At 37.6% G+C, this 27,933-nt stretch overlaps 2 protein-coding genes across 2 annotated transcripts in view; both read right to left on the bottom strand.

Annotated features, from left to right (window-relative positions):
• LOC149311412 (dystonin-like) overlaps window positions 1–27,933 on the bottom strand; it is a 401,747-nt gene that overhangs the window by 164,994 nt on the left and 208,820 nt on the right. The window contains 12 exon segments of the mRNA XM_089531013.1: window positions 568–656; window positions 6,242–6,376; window positions 10,495–13,185; window positions 15,657–15,755; window positions 17,825–17,932; window positions 18,393–18,476; window positions 19,228–19,390; window positions 21,740–21,933; window positions 22,671–22,809; window positions 23,140–23,318; window positions 24,290–24,447; window positions 26,811–26,994. Of these exon segments, the coding sequence (XP_089387139.1) occupies window positions 568–656; window positions 6,242–6,376; window positions 10,495–13,185; window positions 15,657–15,755; window positions 17,825–17,932; window positions 18,393–18,476; window positions 19,228–19,390; window positions 21,740–21,933; window positions 22,671–22,809; window positions 23,140–23,318; window positions 24,290–24,447; window positions 26,811–26,994 (4,223 nt within the window).
• On the bottom strand, window positions 7,605–9,547 carry LOC149311414 (desmoplakin-like). Its single transcript, XM_089531014.1, has one exon. It carries the CDS (start codon window positions 9,544–9,546, stop codon window positions 7,621–7,623), a length of 1,926 nt encoding a protein of 641 aa, XP_089387140.1. The 5' UTR covers window position 9,547; the 3' UTR covers window positions 7,605–7,620.

The following is a 27,933-nucleotide window of genomic DNA, read 5'->3' as shown; positions in this document are numbered from 1 at the left end:
AAATCCTAATTCGCTCATGAAAGAATGAAATAAGCAAAGATTTGTACTGCTAATCTAATGTGATGTAAGATATTCCACTGAATTCATTTCAGTTCAATAGAATATCATAAATCCAGCAGACAACTTGAAGGTCCATCTACAGGGAAAGTCTCTACTTGCTTTTTATGGACAAATAAAGCCTGTCTCAGGCAACCTTCCACTGGGAGTGTATTCCAGATGGTAGGTGCTACAACCAAGAAGGCTTTAGCTCCAATTCCTATTAAGCTAACAGCATAGAAGGCTAAGTTGAATGCTCTTTATTAATTAAATTAATGGCAAAGGGGTGTGTGTGCTTAAACATGTCAGTCAAGGCACTCTAATTCCACATTGTTAATTCAAACATCTAGGTCTGATTCAACAATAAACAGGCATACAATTAAAGCTTCTGGAGATCTTATAAAATAGATCTTATATCTGGGGCCTACCCACAGGTTCTGTACACTTGAAAGCTCAATGTTATTACCAACCAGAAATTGTACCTCTAACTTTAAAACAGGTTAACATGTACAATAACCACAATGAACGTACTTATTGCCATGTTTTGCTAAAAATGACTGTGCTGTCTGTAAAGCTTCTGATATCTGTTCTTTTTTCACTGACAGCTCATCAGCAGATACCTGGAAGGAAAGAAAAATATTTAGGTTTGCACAGTTCCAATCAAGCAATATATATAAGAAAGAGATATAAAATACAGTTTATATTAAAGCAAAACTATAAAGGTTTATCATAAATGAGTGTGAGCATCAAAAAGATATGCTTCCCAGTAGAGTTCAAAAGATGACTCTATACAAAGTATATCCTACTTAACTCTTGTATGTCTACAATATGACATGTAGTATGATTAATTCTACAGGTATGCTAACACAAATACAGGCTAGTGTTATTTATTTTATATACTTATATCTTGCCCTTCTCCCAACATGGGATCCATGAAGGCTTTCAACAAGTTAAACAAATTAAAATGAAGTGTAGTTAAAATGGGTTAGTTTCACATCAAAACAATTAAATAAACCGTTCTATTAAAAGTTACAAGTCTAAAACCATTTGTAAAAACATTCATTAGCTGATCTGTTTGCACAATTTAGTCTTATTCTCATTAACTGTCCTGCTCTTTGTTTTAGACTATTTGCACATTAGTCTATCATTCTAAACTTAGAACAACTTGGGCACATATCATTACTTTTTAAAAAGAGCTTTACTAATGCTACACTCTACAATTTAAGGTATCTGTGCATTACTAGCATTTTAAACACTAGATAGTCCAAAAGAATGCATCATCTTGTGGATTTGTTTTCTGGGACAAGCAAAACTAATTTATACTGATATTTTATTGTCTTATTGCAAGCCAGGCATTTCCAACTACAGTATATCAAACCTAAGTTTCTCTAGAATAAAGCAAAATATATTTTATAATCTCACTAGAGGTGGCAATGGGAGATTAAAATAATGAGGGTCAGTGTCACCTAGATATGGATTCAAGCAGTTCAGAGGTGAAAATATGAACAAATACTTCTTTGTCTGCCTTCAAATCTCCAGGGCTATGTATAGAGGATTATGAGGAGAAGCAGAGGGCCCTGTATAAGTGGCTGCAATTTTGCCGGCACCACTACAACCTCACGGCCTGCTTCCAAAGCAGGCTGCCACCATAGTCCAAAGCCAACGTCACCGGGAGTGGATTATTTCCGCTCCTTTTTGATCTGGTCCAAAGGATCGAATTGTGGTGACAGAATGGCTTCTGGATGCTTTGGAAGTGTGTGTCTTCTGAAAGCCATGCCCCCAAAGCGGCCAGAAGCCGCTTCTTTGGCCCATGTATTACAGGCCTCTATCTTCTCCTTCTATAAGCCTGCCTGAGATCTTCAGAAGAAGCTTTTCTCTCTGTCCTGCCATCATCAGAGGTGCGTTTGGTGAGGATGAGGGAGAGGGCTTTCTCAGTGGCTCCTCCCAACTGATGGAATTCCCTCCTACGAGGCTTAGTTGTCTACTTTCTGTTGGCTGGCAGGCAAAGAGCGTTTTATTCAGGTAGATCTTGGGCTTTTAAGCTACTATGGCAGAATAATTCTTCTAATGGGGTGTGTTATGCTGTTATCTTCTTACTATGCTTTAATGTGTTTTAAATAATTGGAATTTAATGTTTTTAACAGAACTATTCAGTTTTTTTTAAAAAAAAACTTTTGTATAAAATAGGTTTTTGATGCACTTTGTTTTTAATTTGACATGAGTTGCATTCAGTCCTATGGCAGGCGAAAGGCAGGATAAAAATAGAATAAAATTAGAAATCTATGTGACTTATTTTTAATGTAATCCTAGTCTGAATACACAGGACGCTTCCACAGTGTTCAAAATGAAGAAGCCCCTTGGCATGAGGAGGAGAGTCTGCTAGGTCTGTTTTCCTGATTTATGTACATGTATTACATGTACATGTATTACCTACCCTACTCCTAATCCATGTATTACTTACCCTACCCTAACTCTAATTACATGTACTACTAACACTAACCCTAATCAGTTGCTGTCAATATAAGTGACTGGTTCCCAATACTTAAAGGTAGCCTGCTTCCCTCATCCTATGGAACTCACAAAAGTGAAACAGATTACAGAATTGTTTTAGTCTAGTCCACTTCATTCCAAAGAGAAACAGTGAAAGAGCTACCTGAATTCATAATATAGAGATACATATACTAATGATGCTATGTACTATTTAAAGCACACATACACAGTTTCAAAAGTGCTCTGGGCACTTGAACATTAATGTTTTTGTCACTGCAGACTCCATCTAACAGATGCCTACATGTATGCACAGCCATCACAGAACGGAAGGCTACCTTTCTAGATGATTCCCCACCCCACCCCAGCATCTAATAGTATTCATATCTACAGAAAACTACTCATGTACAATATGTGCCCCCCCAGTTCTTGATAATGGCAACTTCCATCATCCCTATCCAGCACAGTCAATGATGAAGAATGATAAGAGTTACAGATCAACAACATACAAAGAGCCCACCCTTCCTTACCTAAAGATATATTATGATAGGGGACACTTTTTTTTAATTACAAAGGATGATAGTTCTACAGTATTCCTTTAAGTATCTGAGAAGCTATCATTTTGAATAATCTCATTGAAGTGATTCACCAATTAAAATAGCTTCAGGGAACTGCTGATTAATATTGGCGTTACAAATGAGCTACTCAAGTAGAAAGTGATTCACTGAAGCTTTTCATATTTTTGTTTGAATACCCCCAATGCTGCATCGTGTGCTCTTTTTTAAAATAGTCTGTACAAATGTGTACACATATGTGTAAATGTTCTGCTGGTATATAGGAGCCTTAAATTGAGATAATTCTTAAATGTGCTACAGATAAATTCAAGACTTGCCCTACACAGCAAGGATTAAATTGTGCAACTCTCCAGATCATGTTATACTGGAGCTTTCATCAACCTCAGACATCATAGCCAATGTTGTGGAGTGCTGGGAGCTGCATTCCAATACCATCTGGAGAGCTTCACTCCTAATTTACCAGCACTATCATGCAGGCTGAATTTACTGGCACTCTAAAGAAACAACAAAAAGACTGTTAGCCTCTAATGCTGAATCTCAAAGTGATGGCTGTGGCTATAATGAAGCCTGTGCTGAGGAATTAAGATATATGGGTGCAACAAGTTCACTTGTGCAGTCATAATACAACTTGAAGGCAATAGTCTTCCAACGGAGACATGAATAAGTTCTCCTCCTCCTTCTGTACAACTTTATTTGCTCTCAGACTTCATGTGGTGAGAATGCTGCATCATTAAATAGAAAGGGCCAGTGTCTCTCTCTCCTTCCCAGTTCCTCTTCCCTAGAGTGCTCATATCACTATTATAGACACTGCAGATCTGTACCATCTACAGCTGGAACACTAGATTTTATAATCCTTAAGAGAACTGATTTGTATGTGGTATTGCAGCCACATGTAGTAATTTGGATTTCTCAGGAGGAAAAACGGGTATTAGACCTATCTGCATACTAGTGTCACCTACATTCAGGGTGGGAACTGTGTTGCCTTCCAGCTGTTGTTAGATTGCAACTCCCACCTGTCTTCACTGCTAGCTATGCTGGCTAGGGCTGCATCTCAACTGCAGAATTAATGTAGTTTGACACTGCTTTAACTGCCATAGTGCAATGCTATGGAATTCTGGGATTTGTAATTTTGCCTTCTCTGTTAAGAGACCTCTGGTGCCTCAACAAACTACAAATCCCAAGAATCGATAGGATGGAATCATGGAAATCAAACTGCATTAGTTCTTCAGTGTGGTGCTAGCCTAGGTCTGCTTGGAGCTGCACCTGGGTGGGTCACACAGTTCCTACTCCAGTCTAATCTACATTTTATTTTGTTGAAAAAGTGCTGACTATACATTTTTAAGGGCTTGATTTAGAAGTTATGGTCTTTTACCATGTATCTACATCAGTGTTACCAATTTCCAGGGAATTCCCCGGAATCCGGGGAATTTAATTAATTTCTTTCCGGGGATTCTGATTAAATATTTTGGTAAATATTGGGGAATTCCAAGGATTTTGGTAAAACATTCTGGGGAATATCTTCAAGGTTTGTTGGCAACATTGATCTACATACTGTTGAGGAGTATTTGAGCTCTGTTTGTTCCCTTGAATATTCATATATAGCAGAGGTGGGCAAAATATGTCCCGCAGGGCACAATCCTGAAGGCCAAATCCTGTTTTTGTGATGCTGCACCCTTTCAGAAAAGAGCCAGCGGGGCACAGTGGTTTGAGTGTTAGCCTATGCCTCTGGAGACCAGGGTCTACATCCCAGCTTGGCCATGAAACCCACTGTGTAACCTTGGTGAAGTCACACACTCTCAGCCTCAAGAGAGATGGCAATGGCAACTCCCCTCAGAAGAAACCGAGCAAGAAAATCCCATTATAGGTTCGCCTTAGGATCGCTGTAAGTTGGAAATTACTTGAAGGCACACAACAACACCCTTCCAGAGCCCCTGGGTTACTCTTTTTCTAACCAAAAAAAGTGTAAATTGTCTCCTGGAAGGCTCAAGGAGCAACAAGTGACCATTTAAACAAGTTACAGAGTCTGTTGTCACTGTTACCCATTTAAAAAGCCCTGTTTTTCAAAACTAGGGTGCGTTACACACCGCCATTTCGGACGTCCTCAGGACGTCCCAGTTTGAAAAAGGGGCGTCTCTTCTAGACACCCCTACTCCTATTACGGACAGAGTCCGTAACAAATGGTGGCAGCCGTTCCACACGGCCGCCGCCATTTTGACATAGCGGACGCTCTGCGTCCGCATGTCGCAGCCCAGAAGTGATGTCGCGAGTGCGCGCTTTGGCACTTGCGGCATCTCTTCCGGGTTGCTGGAAGGAGCGCGAAAATCGCGCTCCTTCTTTGCAGCGCGGAGGAGTCGTGCGGTTTGGCTGCTGTGACTCCTCCGCGCTGCAACCGGCAGCGGCCCAAGACTGCCCCTTTTGGGCGGTCTGTAATGGGCCTAGGAGTCCATTTTTTTCTAGTCTATGTGGCCCCTCAGTGGGTTGTTGAGGCAGAAAATGGCTCATTTCACCTAGGATCAAATCTACACTCAGTTGTAAAGCCAGTGGATGCTCACTGGGTAGTCATTCTAAATTACTTCATAGGCCTTTTTGTGAAGACAAAGGGAATGAGAAAACCTTTGAATTTTTAGGTATTCTAAGGGAACTTGTGGGAGAGTGGATAACAATGGCTTTAAATCAGTCAATCTGGCTGGATACACTGACATTTTTGTCTTTTAGTGAAAAGCACTTCAGTTCACCTCACTCAGGTGGAGGTATCTGATTTTTGCCTACCATATCTTAACCTCTGAAGTCCTCTTCCATATTCCATTGTGGAGAACACTTGGAGTTTCTCACACACACAGGTTGAGAAAGAAGAAGGGAAAGCATTGTCTAAATTTGCTTTTTATTTTTAAACCTGGATGTCAATATCTGAAAAGTGTCTGAGAAATTTAAAAATACTGCCACATATATTTCTTTTAAGCACTTTTAAACTATTAGACTATTTTTTCTGGGTAGGACACACAACATATACAGCATGGTCCTTGATGTTTTTTCTTTATAAGTGCTACTGTCACATTTGCCTCTTTAGCAGACATAAAAAACAAGACCAAACAACACAGGCTCATGCAATTGGTGTTATCTAATCTCAAGCAATATTTTAATACCTGCTTCTTAGGTAAATCTGCTTTTTCAGGCCTTTCTCCACCACCTTCGCTGAGACTCTTGGTGACGTTTGATACCCATTTCAGTAAATCCCCAGCTTTTTCAACATGTTCCTTCTTTTCCTCTTCCACTGACTTCTGGTGAACAATGAGCATTGTAAAAATATGTGTTTTAAACTGCTGTGACATTAGCTTTTGGCCACATAAGAAATAAAAACCTCAAGTAATACACAAATAATACAAATCTCAAGAACTTTACTACCAAAGATGACAGATTTAGAGAAACTTTATTTTATTTTGTTTAAATGTCAGTTGTTATCATGTTATTCTGATGCAGGATATTTTTAATAGCTAATAATTTTTTTAAAGCATTAAGAAAACTGACTCATTTGAAACATCTGCAAAAAAGTCAAAATGGTTGTTACGATACATATTGGCACACATGGATATATACAACTGAACAAATTCATGTTAAAAATCTCTCATCTACCACTGCATAATTACAATCTGAAGAAGTGTTTAATGTCGAACAGTAGACTTTGCATTAGATGTACGCCCAAATCAAGATAATGTGACGTAAAAAAGCTTATAACTGCACTGTTAAAAGAATGTTAAATATTTGTAACAGACTCTAAACTAGGAACCTAGAAACTAGCATCCTTTTCAAATATATTTGTTTATGGAGATTTATATGCGTTTTGTTATCATATAAATCTGAGCACAAATGTAAGCACTCACCACTGATTTCAATGTGAATATTATCACACTTGCCACACTACTTTAAGTCAATTAGTGTTTCGTGGATTGTACTTCATGTTATGTTGAAATGAATGCAGTAAGCCATACTGTGTGACTTCTGATGATTTTCCAGAAAGAACAACCAACTCTCCCTCCTTGGAGCCCACCCTCAAAAACAAAAATAATCTCTCCACTATAAGATATTCCTATCATAATGCTTCCAAATTTATCTTTTTATACACAGAAAATTGCTGATATCTCTTCTATGAAGGAGAAGTACAATCCAGATATAGCTTGTACATGTAAGTACCAATTATTTCAATACGACACAGACTAATTATTGTATTAAATCTTCCACTGAAATCAATGAAAGAGAAATGTGCTTAACTTTGAAAAAATGTGCACCATGGTTACAGTAATGGGGCAACACTAACTCACAGAGTACTGTACACAAAATCAGCATGCTCTGCTCTGCCCTGCCTTGAAATCAGTCTCAATATTTTTTAGGAGTCCTACTGTACAACCCAATAATATTCTAGGGAATAAGTTAACTAAAATGGATTGTTTAAATTATTACAGAACAACATATCATGCCTGCTTCTAGGAATGTTGATATAGGATGGCAGCCTCAAATTGTTAAATGATCACTGTGTAGAAAAATACAGGCTAGAAATCCCCGAGGAAATTAGCTCAGCTGCTTCTAGTAGTCGTAGCCCTGTGTGGCAGTCAAAAACAGCTTGTTCAAGAGTCTCTTTATATGTCATTTTTCTTTTTGTTTTAGGACATGTAATACTTTTTAGGTAGAACTTGTCATCTTTCATCTTTGTAGCAGTAACAGCATCAATGACACCATTTTTAATAGCCTCTTCCATTGACAATCTAGAATGAGATTTAGGATCTATCAACCCACCAGTCAGATGCTGATATTCTAAGCAGCGAGTGCCCATTTCTTTGTCTAGGACATTTATGTTAATAGCTTCAGTGACTGACATAATACTCTTTGATATGGGATGGATAATCCCAGTAAAGGCTAGTTCACACTGCTTGATGTGCTTAGCAGATGCCTCATCAATTAGCTCTCTTTGCAAGGCCTCTGCCACACTGTATCTCTTGCCAGTAAAGGGATCAGTTATACCTCCAGTACTGGCTTGTGCTTCAAGGAATCTCAATGTTGTAGTTCTATCCACCAGGTTTCTGCGAGAAGCTTTAAAAACAGGTATTCTTTCATTTGTCTCAGACAGCCATATACCAGCAATGGGACTGTTCAGATCTCTACGTGGTTTGGAATTGCTCAACAAAATGTCACCAAACTCATTGATTGTAATATTCCCTTCTTTGTATTTACTGACCAGTGTTCTGTCCACTTTACCATCAGCTAATGCCTCATCAATATTAAACTGCATTCCAGTTTTCAGATCTGTCAGCACAAGGTAAGAGTTACCATCGGAATCAAAGCAAGTGGATTCTTTCCACTGAAATTCTTGTCCTGATAGATCAAGGTAGGTACTTTTGTCTATCAAGCCCTTTTTATAGGCCTCATATGAAGTCATTTCAGATCCTATTTTAATGTCAATGACAGATATTTTATGAATTTTTTCTGCAGATGGAGTGGTAATTTTTCTCTCCCCAACAGGAAGTAGAAAGCATTTGCTATCTAGATCAAGCAAACACAACTTCAGCAAATCACTGTAATACATGGCCTGCTTGTTATTAGGATTCTGAAAAGTTTTTGTATTACTGGATGATTCGTGTAAAAATTTCAGAATGGTATTATTCAGCAAGCCCAACTGTACTGCGACCTCAGGAGGAATACGGACACTCCTCACAGGGTCAATAATTCCTCCACTTGCGATCTGAACTTCAAGAATATTTTTCCCTTTATGTCTCTCCAATATTCTGGATTCAATTGCCTGATACACAGAGAGCTTTCTCCCAGAGAAGGGATAGCCCAAAACAGCTTTTTCTGCCTCAAGAAGCCTGTTTTTGTATTCATGATCTACAAGTCCCTTGATGACTGAATCATCAACAGAGTAATTTTGACCAGTTGTGGGATCAATGATAAAACCAGTAGCAGCCTGAGCTTCCAACAGTGCTAGCAATGAAGATTTTTCAAGTACTCTTTGCTTAGCTGCAAAAGCAAATGATATCTTGTCTTTGCTAGTTTCAATGTACAATCCCGCTATGGCAGTAGGCTTTGTTAAAAACAACTCAAGATTTTTTTGAACCTCAGTCACAGATTTCTTTCCTGTATGGAGCTGTTCAGCAGTGCTCATGTCTAGAAGTTTGACTTCAATCAGCTGCTTGGCAGTTACATCATGTCGGAGACCTTGAAATTTTATATTATCATACTCAGAAGGAATTATATCAACCTCCTTGGCTTGCTTTTCCTCTAAGATAGAACCCATCTTTGAAATATCTTCACTCCTAAACCCTTCCGATGATCTGTATCCCTGAAGGAGTCTTCCTTCATTACCCAGGTTCTTGCCATTCTCTTGATTTAATGAAGTCACTTCAACATGTACACCATACTGCTTGTTGTTCACTTTCTGCAAATAGGAATTTTTTGACATTATGAAGGATATTACATTTAAATAGGATTTTTTGACATTATGAAGGATATTACTGATCTAGCCCACAGCAGAGAAAAGCTGTAGAATTTGAACAATAAACACCATAAATCAGCCAACTTTATTAACATTGACAATATGGAAAGCATTTGAAGAGGAAAATGGAACAGAAAGGCAGGATGTTTAAAAAGAATGTCAATCTTCTCAATTGAGCAATGTGTCTACAATGTTCATATTATTTCTAATAAAGATCACAAACATTCAATCCAATGAGACTGTAGCCAAAACAGGGTCAATGAGAAACAAGAAAGGGAATCATTATGCTTAGAGAAGTTCCATTATTTACACACATCTGTCCAAAGGGGAAAAATCTCAAATGGCAGCATGAAGACTGAGCATGCTTAGTAGCTATTGATTAAAGAGAGACAGGGGGCAAGAGTGGGATGAACAGCTGGAAAAGAACAACTCCAAACAGGAGGATTCTTTTTAGGAGGGCGAATATACATTAATATTTTGCTGCAGGGCTCAGCTGTAAATACATCATACAAATCTGAGTAATTTAATTCCTGCACTTCTATATTCATCCTAGGGAAACACATATCCACTAACAGAAGCAAGACATATGTGTGTAATACGATCATGATGATAACCCTTAGACTTCTGTGGGCTATATATCATTGTTCTTTAGTTTCAAGGGCAATCCATGAAACGTATCAAGCTCACCTACTATAAAGTTAAATACATAGGCCAGTCTTCAATACTGGAATCAAAACATCGCAGGTCATAGGGTTTCTATATATAGGTTTTAAAAACCCTTGCAAGGGACAACATTTTGACAAATATGAATACTGTTTTATCAGGTAGAAAAAAAGTAGAACAGAAAAGAATTAAAGAATATTAAGAGACAGAAAACAGGAGAAAGAAAACTCAGTATCAAGTTGGAGAATGTACCTCCAAAGGATGCAGATGTTTCCCTAATCCCATTTCATAACCGTCTTCATGTCTTGAACTGAGGAATTTGCTGTCTCTCAATTTATCCATTTCTGATATTCTTGTGAGAGGGTTATTCTTATCAATAGTTATCTCAAGCTGTGTACTTGTCTGGGAAACATACTCAGCATAGGATTGTTGAGTTATCCCATTTTCTATTGAGTGCGCCATTCCAGAGATCTGGTATGGCTTCTCTCGTGGCAATGAGTCAGTGGCAACCATTTGCAATTTCTGTCCAACCAGCTGTTCAGTTTTACAACCTGGGCTGCTAATCTCAATTTGTCGTCTTCTTAATAAAGGAGAAGTGGTTGTACACAAGTTAAGTTGCTCAAACTCTCTCGGGGAGGTGTCTCCCAAATAACTAAACCCATTTCCCTTCCACCCAAAGTCTAACTGTATGTTCTTTTTGTTGATCTCATTCTGAAACATACGTAACTGATTGCAGTGCTCCCTTTTTTGCAGGTCCATTTGGTGCTTCAAGTTCTCTACTGCACGTTTCTGAATGTGTAATTCTTCTTCAAGTTTACGGTACTTATGCAAATATTCCATTTCAGCATGCTTCCCTTGTTGTAGCTGCTCGCGGCATTTCTGAAGTTTGTCTTGCAGATCTTCAATTTGAATCTTATACATCCTGATATTTTCCTGAGCCATGTGCCTTTCTTGCTGCAGAGTAATACATTCCATCCTTATTCCTGATATGTCATTTTCGGCAATGTTGTGGGATTCCAAGAGTTTTTCAAATTTCTTCCTAAACTCTTCTGCAGAATGCTTAAACTTAATTGACTCTTCCTGAAGCAAAGCTACCTTTTTGCGTGCCATCTGCTCATCCAAAGTCTTCTGATGGAAATCATCTTGCAACTTCTTCATCTTGTTATTGAGTTCTAGAATATAGGCCTGCTGCTGCTGGATTTTCTGCTCACTCATATTCATTTCCATACTAAATGTATTCAGCTGGCTACTTAGGTTTCTCAACTCCATCTCAGCATTCATGTTATAAGCATTCTCTCTGTCACATTTCTGCTTAAACTCAGTGGCTAAATCCTTTGTTTTTATTAATTCATCTTCCAGGCTCTTGATTTTATCCAAATGCTCTTGTTCGACGATTATCTGTTTGTGCAGTTCTTCATTTGTGACACGTAGTTGCTCTTTGAAGCTCTCAGCCAAAGCTTTTAATTCATCATTTTTCCTGTCAATAATCTGTCTCTCAAGGATTATCTTCTCTGACTCAGTCCGCACTTCAGTCATCATTATTTTGGTCTCACTATTGGATCGACTAAGCTCTTCAACCTTTTGCTTTAATTTTTCTACCATGTGCTTACTATCAGCTAAATCATCTTTCAACCTTTGAATATTAAACTGGCTTTCTTTTTCTTCTCTTGTTTTTTGAAGCAATTGTTCTTGCATCTTTCTAATTTGTTCCTGCAGATTGCTTGCTTCCCCTCTAAGTGAAATTGTTCTCTGTTCAGCAACCACCTTTTCTTGCTGAAGAGAACTGATCTGAGCATTTAACTGTTGAATAGTAATCTCAGTTTGTGTATGTATTCTAGCCAGCTCTTCCAGCTCCCTCTTTAACTGGACCCTTTCTTTCTGAAGTGACTTCAGCTCTTCTTGATATTTTATATTTAACTTTTTAAGATCCATGGCCTCTTGCATTACCTCTTCAGCTTTGCCTGTGGTCTTCTGCAGCTGCCTGTCAAGTTCTTTCAGTTGCTCCATGTATCCTTGCTCTACCAGTTCTTTTTGATCCAGTTCTATCTTAAGACACCTGAGAGAGTTATTGGCCTCATCTAATTTTTCTTTTAGTAAGCGAGACTTTTCTTCAGAGGATGCATTTTGCAGTTCAAGCTCATTCAGTTCATATTTTAAATCTTTAATTATTTTTTCAGACTTTTTGTTGGCAAATGTTAATTCATGCACCAACTGCTGATATTCATCTATAGTCTTTATTTCTTGCTTTTCTCTGAAAATGTCAGAGCCTGCTAACAGGGTTTCTCTTCCTATTAAAGTAATTTCCCTTCTAACTTCTTTTATTTCCTTTTCTCTGAATTTGCTCTTCCCTAGACTGCCTTGAAATTCAAGGTCTCGTTCCATTTCCTTAATTAGCATCATAAGTTTTGTCTCTTCTGTAGTTTTCTTCTTCAGCTCTTCCATTAATGCTTTCTTTTGCTGCTCCAAATCTTGAAGATTTGTGTCTTTCTTTCTTAAGTGGTCTTCAAAAGTCTTTCTAACCCTGTCACTTTCCTCTAATTGAATTCTGAAAGCCCTGAGGTTTTCTTCAACAATACTTCTTTGAGCCTCAGCTTTCAAAGTGAGCTGTTTCACACGTTCTAATTCCTGTTCTGCAGCTTCTTTCTCCTTAAAAATATCATCCAGTTCCATGCGGTATCGTTTTGCTTCTTGTTCAGCCTTGCTTTTCTGAAGAGTAATCTCTTCTATTTTCTTCTGCAGTTCCTTCATTTGTTTTTCTGCATCTTCTTTTGCTTTTGGAAGTTCTTCTTCCAGCTGGAACTTCTGTCTCCTCAGTTCCCCTAACATCTCCTCAAGTTCTTTTATCCTTTCCATAAGTTTCCTGTTCTCATTCACTACTGCCTTTTGTTGTTGCTCCAGATCAGAATATTCAATGCGTACAAGTGCCTCCTTATTCTTCAGGTTCTGGTGGGGGGAAACAAGATACAAGAAACATTAAAAACTATTCTTAAAAAAAGGTAAATAGAAAATTATAAATAGACTGCAATTTTAATGCACAGGTGTGGATACTTACAAACTGCATCTATGGCACAGAAGCGGCACAGAGTGTGTACTTCCCACCACCAAAACCGTCACCTCCAGAAAGCCACCACTAGTTAGAGCAAAGTAAAAGCTGCACGAAGGGATTCACCGAATGTAGTCCTCCAAAAGAATCCCTTGGCTCACAGGACAACAGCTGTTTCATGTTTTGAAGATAATGCCCAGAAGCTTGCTTGCATGTGTCCTTGCTTCACATCATGCAAGAATACAGCACTTCAGAATTTTATGGTTAGTTATGAAAATGAGAGTGTTTTTGTACCTATGACAAATCAACTAATATGGATTTATGGTTGTTTTTATAAAACAAAAAGATTACCCATGTCCTTCAAGAATAATCATTATTCAAACTATTATAGTGAGATCTTACTTTGACTCTTTCCTGAACATAAAACAAAATTAAGGCTCATTTTCTTCTAAAATGAAAGAAAGTGGGTTGTTGTTGTTTTTAACCCTACATTCTATTGTACTATCACTATCTACCAGGAGATACTAATGCTTTTTCCTACTTAACTGAATCTAATTCATTCTGAAAACACCACCCACCCTGCAGTTTAAGGTGATCTGATGGCTGACCAGACTTCACAAGAGGTTCATAACATATTGCAACCCAGTTGTGGAATGTTCCCTTCCTTGGAGTTGTAACTGACACCAATGCTGGTTTCTTTCCATCATCAGATCAAGACACAGTTTTATTAAACCCTTTTTGACATATTTAGCTCCACAGTTTTATCTGACACTTTCCTGAAATTCCACAATAAAGGGCAGGGTGTAAGAATTTTAATAAATTAATAAATGAGTAAAATTTGCTATTGAGATGTTTGAAAAAAATATTAAAATTCCACAGCGGTGTTGTTGTTGTTCGCTTGTTTCAAAGTGAGAATTCTACTTGTATTTTAGTTATTCTACACTACAAACAGTCACCCAGAGATCAAGAGAACAGTTATCATGGATGGGATCCAATCTTAGTCATACTGAAAGTACACCAAGTGAAATCAATGCAATTTAATTTAGCCATGACTAACTCATAACCAAATCAGTTTAGCCAATCGGCTTCAAGTGCAATTAATTTTGGATCCGGCCCACAGATAGATGAATGAATAATTAAGCAAATCAAATGAATCACTTTCCCCCGGTAAAATATCTTTATCAATTTCAATAATGATTAGGAGTTATTTTGAAGATATTGATTTGTATTATACTGCTTTGATTTGATTTGATTTTGAATGTAACTTCTATACCTCTTTCTTTCATTGTTTACTCTCTTCTTCTCGGCCTTTCTTTTCTATGTAACATCCTTGCTTCCAAGAGTAGTTCATCAGTTCCTGTGCCTACATATTTTATCCTCCTTACATTTTCTCCCAGTCCAAGCTGATTACCTTCTTCAAATAGCTTTCATCTACTTGTGTCATGACATTATAAATGGCATCAGAGAGACTGGTATCTCAAACATTTGAAAGTACATATTTTAGAGTATTTGAAATAGAACCTGCACTTTCAGAAACCCAAAGTCACTGTTACAACTTCCAAATTTTAAAAGCTGTTTGGAGATTTGCAACCAAATTAGAAACTGATGACATACATTGTTTCCCCATCCCTGTAATTTACTCACAAATTAAGCTATCATGCTAGTTTCTTAAACTTAGTTTTTTAACCTGTGGGTATCTGAAAAAACAATTTAAGGATTGCCTATTGCCAGGGAAAGAAGAATTTATCTGAAAAGCGTGACTGAATGCTTTGTGCAATTTTCACACTTCTCTGATCTTTTAAGGTATCTTCAATGCCCAAAGGCACAATTCAGATGAATTTGCCCACCCACTCAAATGTCACGATATTGCTTGATCCTCAAGGTGACTCACTGAACTGCCAAATAAAAACAGCAGAGATTCTAACTCTATTAATGGAATACAAGATTAGAAAGAAACATGATGAAGGAAATTAGAAGTGCTTGAAACAAATGAAAACTCACTATAAAAACAACTCCACATCCTTAAATCCCTTCCATAACTTTTAAGTATGGCAGTACAACTGAGGTATGACTCAGATTTACTGGACATCTACTAGTTTTTCTCTCCCTTGGAGATTCTCATAAAGAATGAATATCCTGCAAGAGAATTTTAACAATATAGCTGTACAACTAATAAGGTAAACTGCAAATTAAACTATGGAAATTTCAAGCCATTTTTAAAAATATGTTCATATCATACATGACCCCTTTAGAATCATATGTGATCCCAACTATTTTCACCAAGGACATAAGAACGTTCATCATGTTTCCCCATACATGTGTATTTTCTAGCTTACTACTTTATTGTTTCTTTCACAACATTTTAACTTACCTCTTCCTCCTCCAACCTTTTCACAGAGTCACCTGCAAACTTTATATACTGAGTCATCAGGGTTATCAAAGCTGTATAGCGGGTTCGTAAATCCATAAACTGCAATAAAAAATGAGGAATCGTACTAATCAGGCTGAAATACATAAATGCTGTGGTACCTTTTTTAAACTAAGAAAAAATAACATTGCACAATGTTTTCTGAAAGAAAAAAGGGGTCTTTGGAAAATAGAGCCCATATTTCAGCAATGCATTATTGTGTCTTTGTGAGTTACAATATAAAAGCTACAATAGAAGTACGCATGTTACGTAAATAGATCCCTGAAATATTCAGTGTAACTAAAAGGGTGTTGAGTGGAGTTGACATCCCTCTGCTCTGGGAGTAGCAGCTGTGGAAATGTTCTCAGGAATAAAAGATGAAAAGCCAATTCATCATGGAATTAACCTTGTAATCTCTCACACAATAAATCATTTTATAATAGTTTTCTATTTAAGCAATGGTATCATTCAGTATCTTGCATTAGAGCGGGGTGCTTAGGGATCCCAAAGAGACTGTAGGGTTACAGCCATCTTTAGAAACATAGCTTCATTCTTTGTTTTCTGCCTCTCATCCACAGGTTACATTCCACTTTAATTGTTTTCACATCTGTAATACTGATAGTTGAACTTACAATGATAAGGAAAAAAATGCCTTTGTCCAAACTAATTATAATCACAGCTTGGGATCGGAACTCTGGTCAATTTAATCTCTCTCTTTTTTAATTCTCTCATTGGTTTCCACTTTTTAATTTAAGTTGTACACAATATTCCTAAAATTATTAGCATAATCGTACAGGGTCAAATGGATCATTTAACAGATCATCCCATGAGCAATTTGATATTCTCAGTACTTATTCTGGGAGGCATCCAAGGCTTCCTTGTGCAACTGGTAGCTGTGATGATATACAACAATGGGGATGATGCCCCAACTACCCGTTGCACTTGCACGCCATTGCAAGAGGGCAATCATTCTGGCAGAGACCAGTTCTACTGAGAAGTACTTTTCTCTTTAATGTCTGGCTCTTCTCACCACAGATAAATGTTCTGCATGCAGATCTTATGTTTTACAAGTAAGTGGCCACCCCCCCCCCCCCGAACCTTCAGTTATATGCCCCTAAAAAAAATTAATCATATTCAGAGACATGAAACTGTGCACTGAAATAACCCTACTGCACCATATAACTTGCAATATGGGTTGAGTATCTCTTATCCAGAATTCCAAAATGTTCCAGAATCCAAAACTGTCCATATGAGTAGCTGACATAGTGACACATTTGCTTTTCTGGTGGCTCTGTATACACAAACTTTGGTTCATACACTAAATGATTACAAATATTATGTATAAAATATATGTGTAGAAGGTGCATACAAAACATAAATGAATGTCTAGTTTAGACTTGAGTCCCATTTCCACGATATCTCATTATGTATATGTAAATATTCCTAAATCCAAAAAAATCCAAAATCCAAAACACTTCTGGCCCAAAACATTTTAGGGAGACTCAACCTATAGTAATCATTTCACCGACCCATCAAAGCATGGAAGGCTGAGTGAGCCTTGGAGCCCTAGGATAGAGCTCACACCTACTGGCATTTAACCTCTATGACACAAGCTATCTTCAAGATAATAGAATAATATATTAGATAATGCTGTGGGAAGGAACACAGAAATGCCCACTGAGCAGCCTGCCCTCTAATCTCAGTAATTCTGGTGGCTTGACTGCAGTTCCACAAGCCTGAAGCGGCTGCTAATGAATCCAGTACAAGTTAAAGGAAAAACTGTTGCTATTAACTGGCTTGGCTTGCATGGTCAATGGAATATTTTTAAGAGAGTCTTCAAAGACTCATCTTTTCCATTATGTTTTCTTTTCCCTACCTGCTACATTTTCAACCTGTATTTAGTTATCTGTCCTCCTGCTGCATATTTTAATATATCTGCATTTTTTATTATCATGATCATTGTCGTTGTCATCCTAATCAACCACCACATGGGTACAGGTGCTGGGGAAATATTTGAGTAATTTGGATTTTTACACTGTATTTTAAAATTTTAATGCTCTATTATGTGAGCTGCCTTGTGAGGGCTTGATCCAAAAAAGCAGACTTGCAAACCAACAAGTAAACAAACCTACCTCTTGAATAATAAAATCAGAGGAACTCTGCATTCTTCGGCGTTTCACAGGAGATTTTTGCTGAGAGTCCACCATGGCTCTATATGTCATTGTCTGTAATTCATAGTCCTGTAAAAGAGAAAGAAAAATCAGGAAAGTTGTAAGCTATTTGTTCTAAGGTAAGAGTCTTTGTGGTGGTTCTGTACAAAAATATGTAACGTCAGTGCAGTTTAGCATGCTGGAATATTATAAAAAGCTATGTAATCACCATTTAACTTATATCATTGGGGAACAAACAGGTTGTTCCATGTCGTTTTTGCAACATGTAAAATTTCTGAGTGATTAGGGGGATTGTGTGCTTAGAGGTCATGCCAAAACACTCCCTGAAATTAGTATGGTCAAAGTGGGTGGGAGCAGCTGTGGACAAAGAAGCCATAATGGTCTTCAAGTATCATATGAAATTCCCTTGTTTCTGAACACAAGCTGCTGTTTCAAGAATAGCAAAATGAATGTTGCCATTCTGCATACAGATCAACGCTCACATTTTCATGAAGAATTCAGCAGACAATCAACATGGATGTAGCTTTACCTTTACTGCAGCAGAATACTGCTCTGAGTATTTCTGACATTCATCTAGTTTGTTCTGCTTCATCTCTATTTCAGATACTAGCATCTGTAAAAAAAATTAAAAAGGGAATTTTAATATATCACAATATCAACATATGCTTAGATGCTGACATGGGTCTGAAACAGACAGGCAGATGGGGGTAGCTTCCAGCCATTCTAGGGGTGTCACATTTGTATGACACACACCACTGGAGCACCCAGAAGCTGCCCCGGAGCTGCCTAAGATAGCCCAAATCCAACCCCAAAAGGAGTGATCTTCTCCACTCTTATTTGGGGCCGCGGCATGTGTTCATCACAGCCCCAGGGTAATCGGGCTGTGAGAGGCTTCAATTCAAGCCAGAAAGAGCAAACCATCAGCCTCATTATTACTTCCACTGAATTAAGCTGGGATGGAGAAAGTGTGGTTCCCAAGATTGTGCCCCTAAAATGTCCAGGGGTGCTACTGACTATTTCACTGCAAGGGTACATTGGGGGCAGTCCATTTACCTTTTTAAGGCCTAGACAAGACTTCTCCCCGCCAAAACACAGGAAGTAACCACATGCTCATTTTCTGATTTGAAAAAAAGACCCAAGAGACTAGAAAAGATTAACAGTTTCCTAAATATACCTCCAATTGCAACAAAAAGGATAACTGCAACCCCTGGAAGAGGCTGGGGGGGGGGCACAGACTTCAGGCTAGAATTGGACAATTTGGGTTCACTTTCTTTTCATGTGGGAGCACAGTTCTGCTACAAGCTGCTGTGCCACTGCTCAAACCCATGGCAGCTGATGAGCATTAACCTAAGTTGATCTTGTACCTTCTGCTGGTTTAGCTGTTTAGCCAGAGCTTTGCTGTTCTGAGGGGGGTTTTCCTGGAACTTTTGCTGTGTTTCTTCAACTTGTTTAATCCAATTATCCAATGCACTGTAAGTATCCCTGTAGTACTTTAGTGATTTATTTATACCCTCCAAGTCACGCAATCTGGGAGATTGGAAAGAAAACACTTTCAGTGACCATACAAAATAATCCAGCAGAAATAATCATCATAATATACTAATAACAATAGATATTTGCTTGACAGACAGTGGGGTATGGCTGTTTGAGTGCTTGGAAGAGGAAATTAGGAAACCAGGGTTCAGATGCCTTCTCAACCATTGAAACTCACTAAGTGACCTTGGGCAAGTCACACTCTCTCAGACTTGGCTGAAGATAGCAGCAATCCTCCTCTGAACAAAACTTGCCAAGAAAACCCTAGGGTATGGTCACTATGTGTGGCAGCAACAAGGATATTTGCACATTTTTGCACACGCTTCATCTGCATTATTCTCTCACTAACCCTGAAAGATAATTGGGTGCTATTATTTCTAACAGTACAGGGGAGGGAGGGGAGAGAATGATGCTGACAGTGGTTCTTAAGGCTACCTGGAAAATTCCTAACCAGAAGTGAGATCTGAAATTCCTAATTTGTGGCTCAGCTTCTCAGTTTGGTAAAGAATATCTGCAAATGTTCCTGTCCTCGCCAATAAAAGGTATATTAAACAGGTTGTGGTGCCCTGTTAAAAAATTTTTTGCCTTTGCACAAGAGCAAAAAGACCAATATTTTTTTCTGCACTTCAGGACCTTTTTAATATTAAAAAAGTACTGTATTAAAAAGCTGTTGCAACAAAGAAGGTGCATGATCCCTGTAGCCAACCCCAGTTAGCAATCTGGCTGCAGCTCTTTGCACCAACTGAAGATTCAGGGTACTTTAGACACCAGTCATTGTTCAGAGTGTCCACCAGAGGGCTGTCATCTCTCAGAAATCATTTTTACATCCAATCCTGTAAACTTACTGATTTGGATGTCAATTTTAGGACTAGGCAGTGGAGACCAGGGAATACTTATTTTAGGACATGCCCTCAATTCTTTGTCCTGTGGGTGGTGGGGGAGAAATTATATTGACAATTATCAAAACATTTCAGAAAAGGGCACTGAAATCTCTGATAAATTTTCATTCACACTCTTGCATATACAGCTATATCTTTATCTGTTATCTGTAATTATATCTGTATTAACATACACACATAGCTATACCGTTATCTGTTATTTGTTTCTATATTAAATCAACCCTTTTGCAATGAATTATTCAAATCTAAGTCAGAAAGAAAAATGAGTAAGTAATAACAAGAAGGTACTGTGGCTAGAATTATAGACTAAAGGTAAATGCTATTTATAGCTAGCTAAATTTTGTTATCGTCTACTGACGTAATTGATAGGAAGCAGGAACATAGGAAGCAGGAAGGGAAAGATTTGCAGGGAACAGTTTGTTTACAGTTACAAGCTGCAGTCAACACAAAATCTATCACTCCAAACACTAAAACACCTGACTGTTGATAATCTGCTGCCAGCCAAGTCAATTAAGTCAGAGGGAAGCAGCATTTGCTTTATGTTTATCTTCTAAGCAAAGAAAAGTGTTTTAATTTGCCATAAATAATACTATGAAGAACTACCCTGGACTATGTGAGGCCTGAAAAAATCTTTGTTTCATTCTTACATACAAGTGTGAAAAATTTAAGCAGGGATTGATAAATTTATGATGTTTCTCAACTCATGGCTATTGTAATTTTTACAAAATATATTCTTCTCCTGCCAAACAATTCTGTGCATTTTTTTTTTTTTTGCAAAAGTTTCAAAATGGGGGAGGGAACACCCTGCTAATTAAGTCTTGTTTTAATGGTCACGTATTCTCATTGAAGTTGGGAAAATTTGAAAGTAATCTTTACCCAGTGAGAGAACAAAAGTATATTCATAAAGTGCTACTATTGTGAACCAAGCATCTGCATCTGAGGTCCTTTCCAGCCTTCCAACCAATGATTTCCTAACATCAAGATGCCAAAATACTGAACCACAGTGATGTCATAAGACATGCATTACATGGCTTTCTGCAGCTGCTTCCTTGTGGATTCCTTCCATATCATTCTGATAATATGAACATCAAGAAACCTTCCATTGCATTTTCCTTGAGTCATTACAAAAATGGATATTCAAGCATTTTTCACTCAATTTTGATTAGGTGCTCAATTACTTTCCTGCTAGTCATGCTACTTCTGCTTTCAAAGAAAATAACTGGAAATGAATTGAAAGATCCAAACTATTAAAAAAAACAAAAACAAAAAAACCGCCATTGCCTGCAAAAGGAGGTTAGGCTTATACTTAACCTACTGAACTCATGTGAACTGACAGAAAGAAATCTTGCGATCTGTTTTCCTGTATAGCACTTTGTTGGATCTCTCTTCCCCAATCCCATGAAATGTTTCATTATATTGTTTCTGTAAAGAAAGCTGTACTAACCTGTTTTCAATCTGTGAATGAACATTTTGCCACCTCTCCGTCAGCTGATCTGCTTTCTCTTTGTGCCAGTCAAAGTCAAGATCCCGTTCCTTGTGTGTTTTAAACATCTGATCACTAACTGCTTTGGCTTTCTGGAGTTCATCTTCTAGAGCATGGAACACTTCTCTTTTTTCATCAACTTCTGATCTCCATTGCTAGTAATTAAAATGTATGACAACTCAGTTCTAACAGTGTTTCTTCAAATGAACATGAGTCCTAGCTTTCTCCTGCCCAGAACCTTTCAGATATGTTGGATCCCAAGACCCACGATCCCCAGTTTGTTTCTTTCATTTGTATGACACCTTTGTTCCAGAGTGGGACCCAAGGCAGCTCCCAGAGAGAGTCAGTTAAAAAATATTCACAACAAAAAACTAAAAATAATTAAAATCATTACATAAAACAGTATAAAATTATTTAAAACAGGATATAATTATGGCATATATCACCACTGCCAGATCTAATACCTCAAGGAATGGGTGCAGTTGGCACATTAGTTTTAGCTGTCCAAATATACTCCTGGTAACTGTTGAAACTTGGACATAGAAATTCAATCTAGAAGAACACCCGAGCTTTGAACCTGAGATTTCAAGGGGAGTGTAACCCCATTCAACACAGGTATAGCTCCTATTCTCTGGTCTGCCTTTTGACTGACCAGGAGCACTTCTATCTTGTCTGGATTGAATTTCAGTTTGTCTGCCCTCATCTATTCCAGTGCTGACAAAAGACTGGGTCAGTACTAAAACAGCTTTCTTGGAATCGGATGTAAAGGAGAGTGTCATCAGCATATTGGTGACTTGAGCAGAACCACCCTACTGGATATTATTTTACCCTATTATATTGTTAACAATACATAATCAATGAATTATGCTTTTTGTGGACACCATCATCATACCTTTAATGTAGACATCAGGGTCTCTATATTACTCTTGTCAGCAGTTAATGGATCTTCTTCACACAGTTTAGTCTCATACAATTTCACTAGGGCTTCAGCTCCTTGAGTGTTTTTGAGAACCAAATTTACAGTTTTTAACCTGAAACAAAGGAATAATTTCCTTAAAAACCGTTTCAAACACATTAAATTCTTCAAAATTTATTTTAGTAAAAGATGACTGTAAGATGAAGATCACTCCTGTATGTATAAAAGTAAATATATATCTTGCTTTTCAACTCTGTAATGTTTGCAAAGCAGCTTCAACATTGGCATTTGTAACCTTATTCAATATGACATATTTTTAAAATATATAGGAGGTCCGCCTTCCCTTTCTTCTATACTAATTAATGTTTGCCATTCTATCATAAGTCACTACAAAATGATTATAATAAAGTGCAATAAGCACTAAGAGGCTTCATGGCTTACTTACTTTTCTATGTAAATGGAAGACATGGAGTAAACCTGATTCATATTTTGAATCACAAGGTTAAGCTCTGACCTCAGAGTAGGGACAGAGGGTGAACCAGCAGCTTGATTAAAAAAATCATCACATTTATCTGTGATTGTTTCCAAGTCCTCTTTGAGTCGATCTAGCTCCTTCTTCAGCTTCTGCAGAACAAAAGATAAGTGGTTACTTCTCTGACAATGGCAGGTTGTCAGATCATTACAATAATCTTCCTAATATTAAGATACATGAACAATCAGCATGGGAGATAGGAATTTTTGTATGATTTCTAGATTTTCTGAAAGGATTGAGTGGTGAAAAAACAAAACAAAAACAAACTTATTCTGATTGTATGAATGTTGCTTGGATTACTCTTTGTCCAAGGTTATTTTCAGTGCAAGTACTGGCAGTCAACAGAATACTCAACTGCCTATTTTCTGCAATTGTTTGGGCTTCCAAGAGCACATCAAAAAGTAGTGTGGCCCCAATCTCTTACCTCTTCTTTCATTTGTATACTCAGAAGTCTGCTTTAAATGTGATGCCCACTTCTAATGCAAATAATTGTAATAGTCCCTTCTGAATGAACCCTTTATGAGCTCATCATTATCTGAAGAAATCTATTGATATGTGTAGTGTAGAGTCACACTACACATTATGGAAACATAATGCGTAAACATAACACAGCTATGAAAGCTTGCATCATGTATTTTGTGCATTTTAGTTGGCCAATTAAAAGGTATCATTGTTTTATGGATTTGGGGTGTTATTGTGCTTTACTACACATTATGTTAAATAAACAGGATGTAATTCTATTTGGTGTTTGTGGTTTCTCAAATTAAAATTAAGCACAAAGAGGGGGTGGATCTGGACTGGGATTACAGTACACTGGGAGGAAAAGTACCCCATTGAATCTCTTTTTACTATCACTGTGGCATGTGTGTATGGATTTCAGAGGGGGCCTGCTTGGGACAGAAGAATTAAACAGTTGAATCTCCACTCCTGGCATACTGCAGAACTGATTCTCCATACATTTCAGTTAAAAACTGAACAGATGTAGCTGCATTCTACATGCAGTTTTACCCTGATTATTTTGTTTCGGAGAGCACATCCAGACAGGCAAGGTCAGAAGATTCACCTCTTGTTCAGAGATCCGAAACACACTTTCATGCAGATCATCTCTCTCTAGTGGGGTTCGAATCTGCCTTATCAAACGATCTTCACAGTTCTCCAAACGCAGTCTGATGTTTCGAACTTCTGAGATATATAGGTTGAAAACTGATTCTTCGTGCTCCTCTGTTGAAGGAATGGCATGCATACAAATAAACTCAAGCATATTTAATGACTGTCTAATATCATACAACAAATATTCTAGCGTAACTATTTTTTAATCTTCTTTTAGAACCGTCTATAACTCTTTTGCTGTCTATAAGAAATACAGTGAGCCTTGGTATCCACTGAAGTTTGGTTCCAGCCCCCCCCCCCGGATATCAAAATCCTTGGATGCTCAAGTCCCATTATATATATTGGGGTAGTACAATTGTGTCCCTTATATAAAATGACAAGATCAAAACTGTTTTTAGGATTTAAAAAAATACTTTCAATCTCTGGATGGCTGAATCTGTGGATTCAGAATCCATGGATATGGAGGGCCAACTGTATGTAATCAACATTACTAAAAAGTAACTGTAAAAAACACTGGTGTATTAAAAATGTGGGGCGAAATAGGGAGAACAAGAAACTTGTATTTTCTCCATGTAAGTTTCTCCATCACATCTGAAATACTTTTTTGGTCTCTCTCTCAAAAAAGAAATATGGACTGTCACAAATTTTGGGGAGATTGGCATCTTCCCAGGTAAAGGAATGCTTCCCATGTATCTAAAGCTTCTCTCAGTCATATTTACCTTACTTTTACAATTAATTTAGGTGTGTCCCTTACCCTCCCTCCCTGCCACCCACCCAAACGTAATAGGCACATTACTTTAGTCACAGGTATTATCACTCCATCTGCACTCCCACAATGTTTAGCTGGACTGTCTATGGGTCCTTCCAAAGCTGCTTTCATAATAAGATCATAATAAAGCTATAGCAGTTGAGTCCCTTATCATTTATTCCAGATATACACACAACACATCTTTATAGGTTCAGTTTAATCGGCTTTAATCTGCTATTGCTTTCCTTTTTGTGTCAATATCAGCCTGAATGCATAATATAACACATCTATTTAGCTTCACAAAATTGTTTATGTTTTTGGAACTTGACAATATTATGCATCTTCAGAATGGATATGCAACATTTATGACAGTAAGAATAAACTTCAAAGACATTATTCTTCAAGCATATTGGTAATATTTTTTTCAAAAAAATGTAAGATCCATTTATATTACTTTTATAAATTTTTAAAATGTAATCTAGGTGAACAAACATGAATGATCTGGTATAATATTCCTGACAAAATATTTTGGCAGAAAAAAATATTTTTTGTGCTGTGAAAAACAAACCTACCAAAAATTCTTCTATTAAGCAACTTGCCAAAATAATAGTTGCTCCTGACCAGTGAGAATATGGTTCCAGATCTCATTTTAGTTCTGCTACTGAGATCTGAGACTGTTTAAGCATAACATGTACATTTCATTTTCAGCAAGTATGTAGAGGTATAAATAGCCTTTGTGCTTGTAATACCAGCATTCTGAATCAGTCCTGAGTAATGTTACCAACAAAATAAAAAGCTATGGAGTCATTAAGGTAGGGTCCCCCCCCCCTTTTTTTTTTTTTTCCTTTCTATGTTTCATAATTGATATTCTCAGGAGCATCTGTGTCAGTGGACAACTAAATCATCCTGACTCCACAAAAAAGAGATGCAAAGGCCATTACAGCCAGTGGGCCCTTGCAAATAATTTCTCATGTGAGCAAAGGTAGACAACAGAAGACAATGGGAAACTGTAATGAGCAAACACTACACATCACAGCAGAAAAGTATTAACATTAGTAGTCCCTGTTATTTCTAAAAAGGAAATGTGCCACATTAATCCAAAAAGAAACAAATGACATCATTATCTGTAACACATTAATTCCAACCTATTATAACTATTCATTGCTTGCTCTTAAAATTTAAATGGGTATTCACAAGGGCCAAATTTTCAATTGGTCCAATTGCTCCAATCTCCTCACTCGCTAAGGACCCAGTGCTGAAGGAGAAATGTGCAGCATGTGGGTTTTTTCCTATCCCAGTCACTTCCTGAATCTCCTGATCTTTTTGTTTTTCATGCTGAGTAACTAAGGCTGCATCTACACTGCAGAAATTATGTAGTTTGACATCACTTTAACTGCCATGGCTTCATCCTACAGAATCTTGATAGTAGTTTTGGGAGGCACCACACCCTTTAGCAGAAAAGACTAAAGACATTGTAAAACTACAAATCCTAGGATTCCACAGAATGGAGTTCTAGCACTTAAAGTGGCGTCAAACTGCATTATTTCTACAGTGTAGATGCACTCTAAGTAAAAATGCATGGGATCAGGCTGTTAGCCTCACTAAAGTTGCTAACAATATAATTCACATGTAATACAGTACAGTTCACATTTGGAAAGCTAAAAATATAGCAGATATCCTTGAGTAGCCCTGAAGGCATATGCCCTTCTTAATTTGCCATTCTCACCTCTCTCTGCAGACTTAAGGAGCTCTTGGTAGTACTGCTTGCAAACATTCACCTCCCTTTCTAGCTGTGCAATGTCAGCAACTGTAAAGATTTTAGACTCTTGACTGTCTTCCAGGAAATCATCAAAGCGGGACTGCAAGTTGCTTAAAACCTGCTGATGTTCACCTGGCAGTAGTGTCTTTATCTAGGATGTATGAAATTCAAAAGAGAAAAATTAAAGCCTTTCTGACAGGGTACACAGAGTAACAAATCTCATCATGTTATGTAACTTTCCTCAGGTAGTATTTTAATATTCAAATATGCAGCAAGCATATTTCTGTTACAGCCCTTGTTTCTCTGGGGTAACACATCAGAAGAAGCCTTCAAAGAAACTGTGCTTCAGAAAGCAGAGAAGTCCATTCAGCTGACTCACTAAGATGCCATGAATGCCAAGCATATAAATGAAATGTTTAAATGCATACATTTCTAAATGCCCATGTAACTGCTTCAGGGAACTCTCATTAAATTTGATATATAGATGTTTACAGATCTACATTTTAGGTATCTGGTCCAGGAAATCCATTGCAACACTGGCATTTCCTCAGCAACTGTGCCCAAAGCACCAAATATAGAGCTGTCTGCAACCTCCACCTATCCTACACAGATAAACTACAGGTTAACCCCCTCCCCCCTTTATCTGAAATGTTTAGGGCCAGCAGTGTTTTGGATTTTGTTTGGATTTCAGACCTGTACTTGCAAGTATTTTTGGAAATGGGATCCAAGTCTAAACACAAAATTCATCTATGTTTCATGTACACCTGATACACATAGACTGTATGTAGTTTTATACAATATTTTAAATAATTTTGTGCATGAAACAAAGTTTGTATACACTGAACCACCACAAAGCAAAGGTGCCACTATCTCGAGCCACCCATAAAAAAAGTTGTTGTTTTTGGAGTGTTCTGGATTTCAGAATTCTGGACAAGAGAAACTCAACCTGTAACAAATTTAGTCCTACAAAACAAAATAGTACGGAATTTTGTCTGTGTGGCTACTATCATAATTAAACCCCCACAGTTATTCCTTTCTGCATCATAGACTACCTGGTCATGCAGATTCTGAGTAAGTGCTGTACTGGTTA

Source organism: Sceloporus occidentalis, unplaced genomic scaffold, assembly GCF_023333645.1.
Source record: "Sceloporus occidentalis isolate IW3139 unplaced genomic scaffold, rSceOcc1.0.p SCAF_6, whole genome shotgun sequence".
Taxonomy (NCBI): Eukaryota; Metazoa; Chordata; class Lepidosauria; order Squamata; family Phrynosomatidae; genus Sceloporus; species Sceloporus occidentalis.
This window is presented reverse-complemented; position numbering and strand designations above follow the sequence as displayed.

Coding starts and splice junctions, on each gene's coding strand:
- LOC149311414 (XM_089531014.1), bottom strand. CDS start 9,546: ATGTCAAAAAATTCCTATTTGCAGAAAGTGAACAACAAGCAGTATGGT.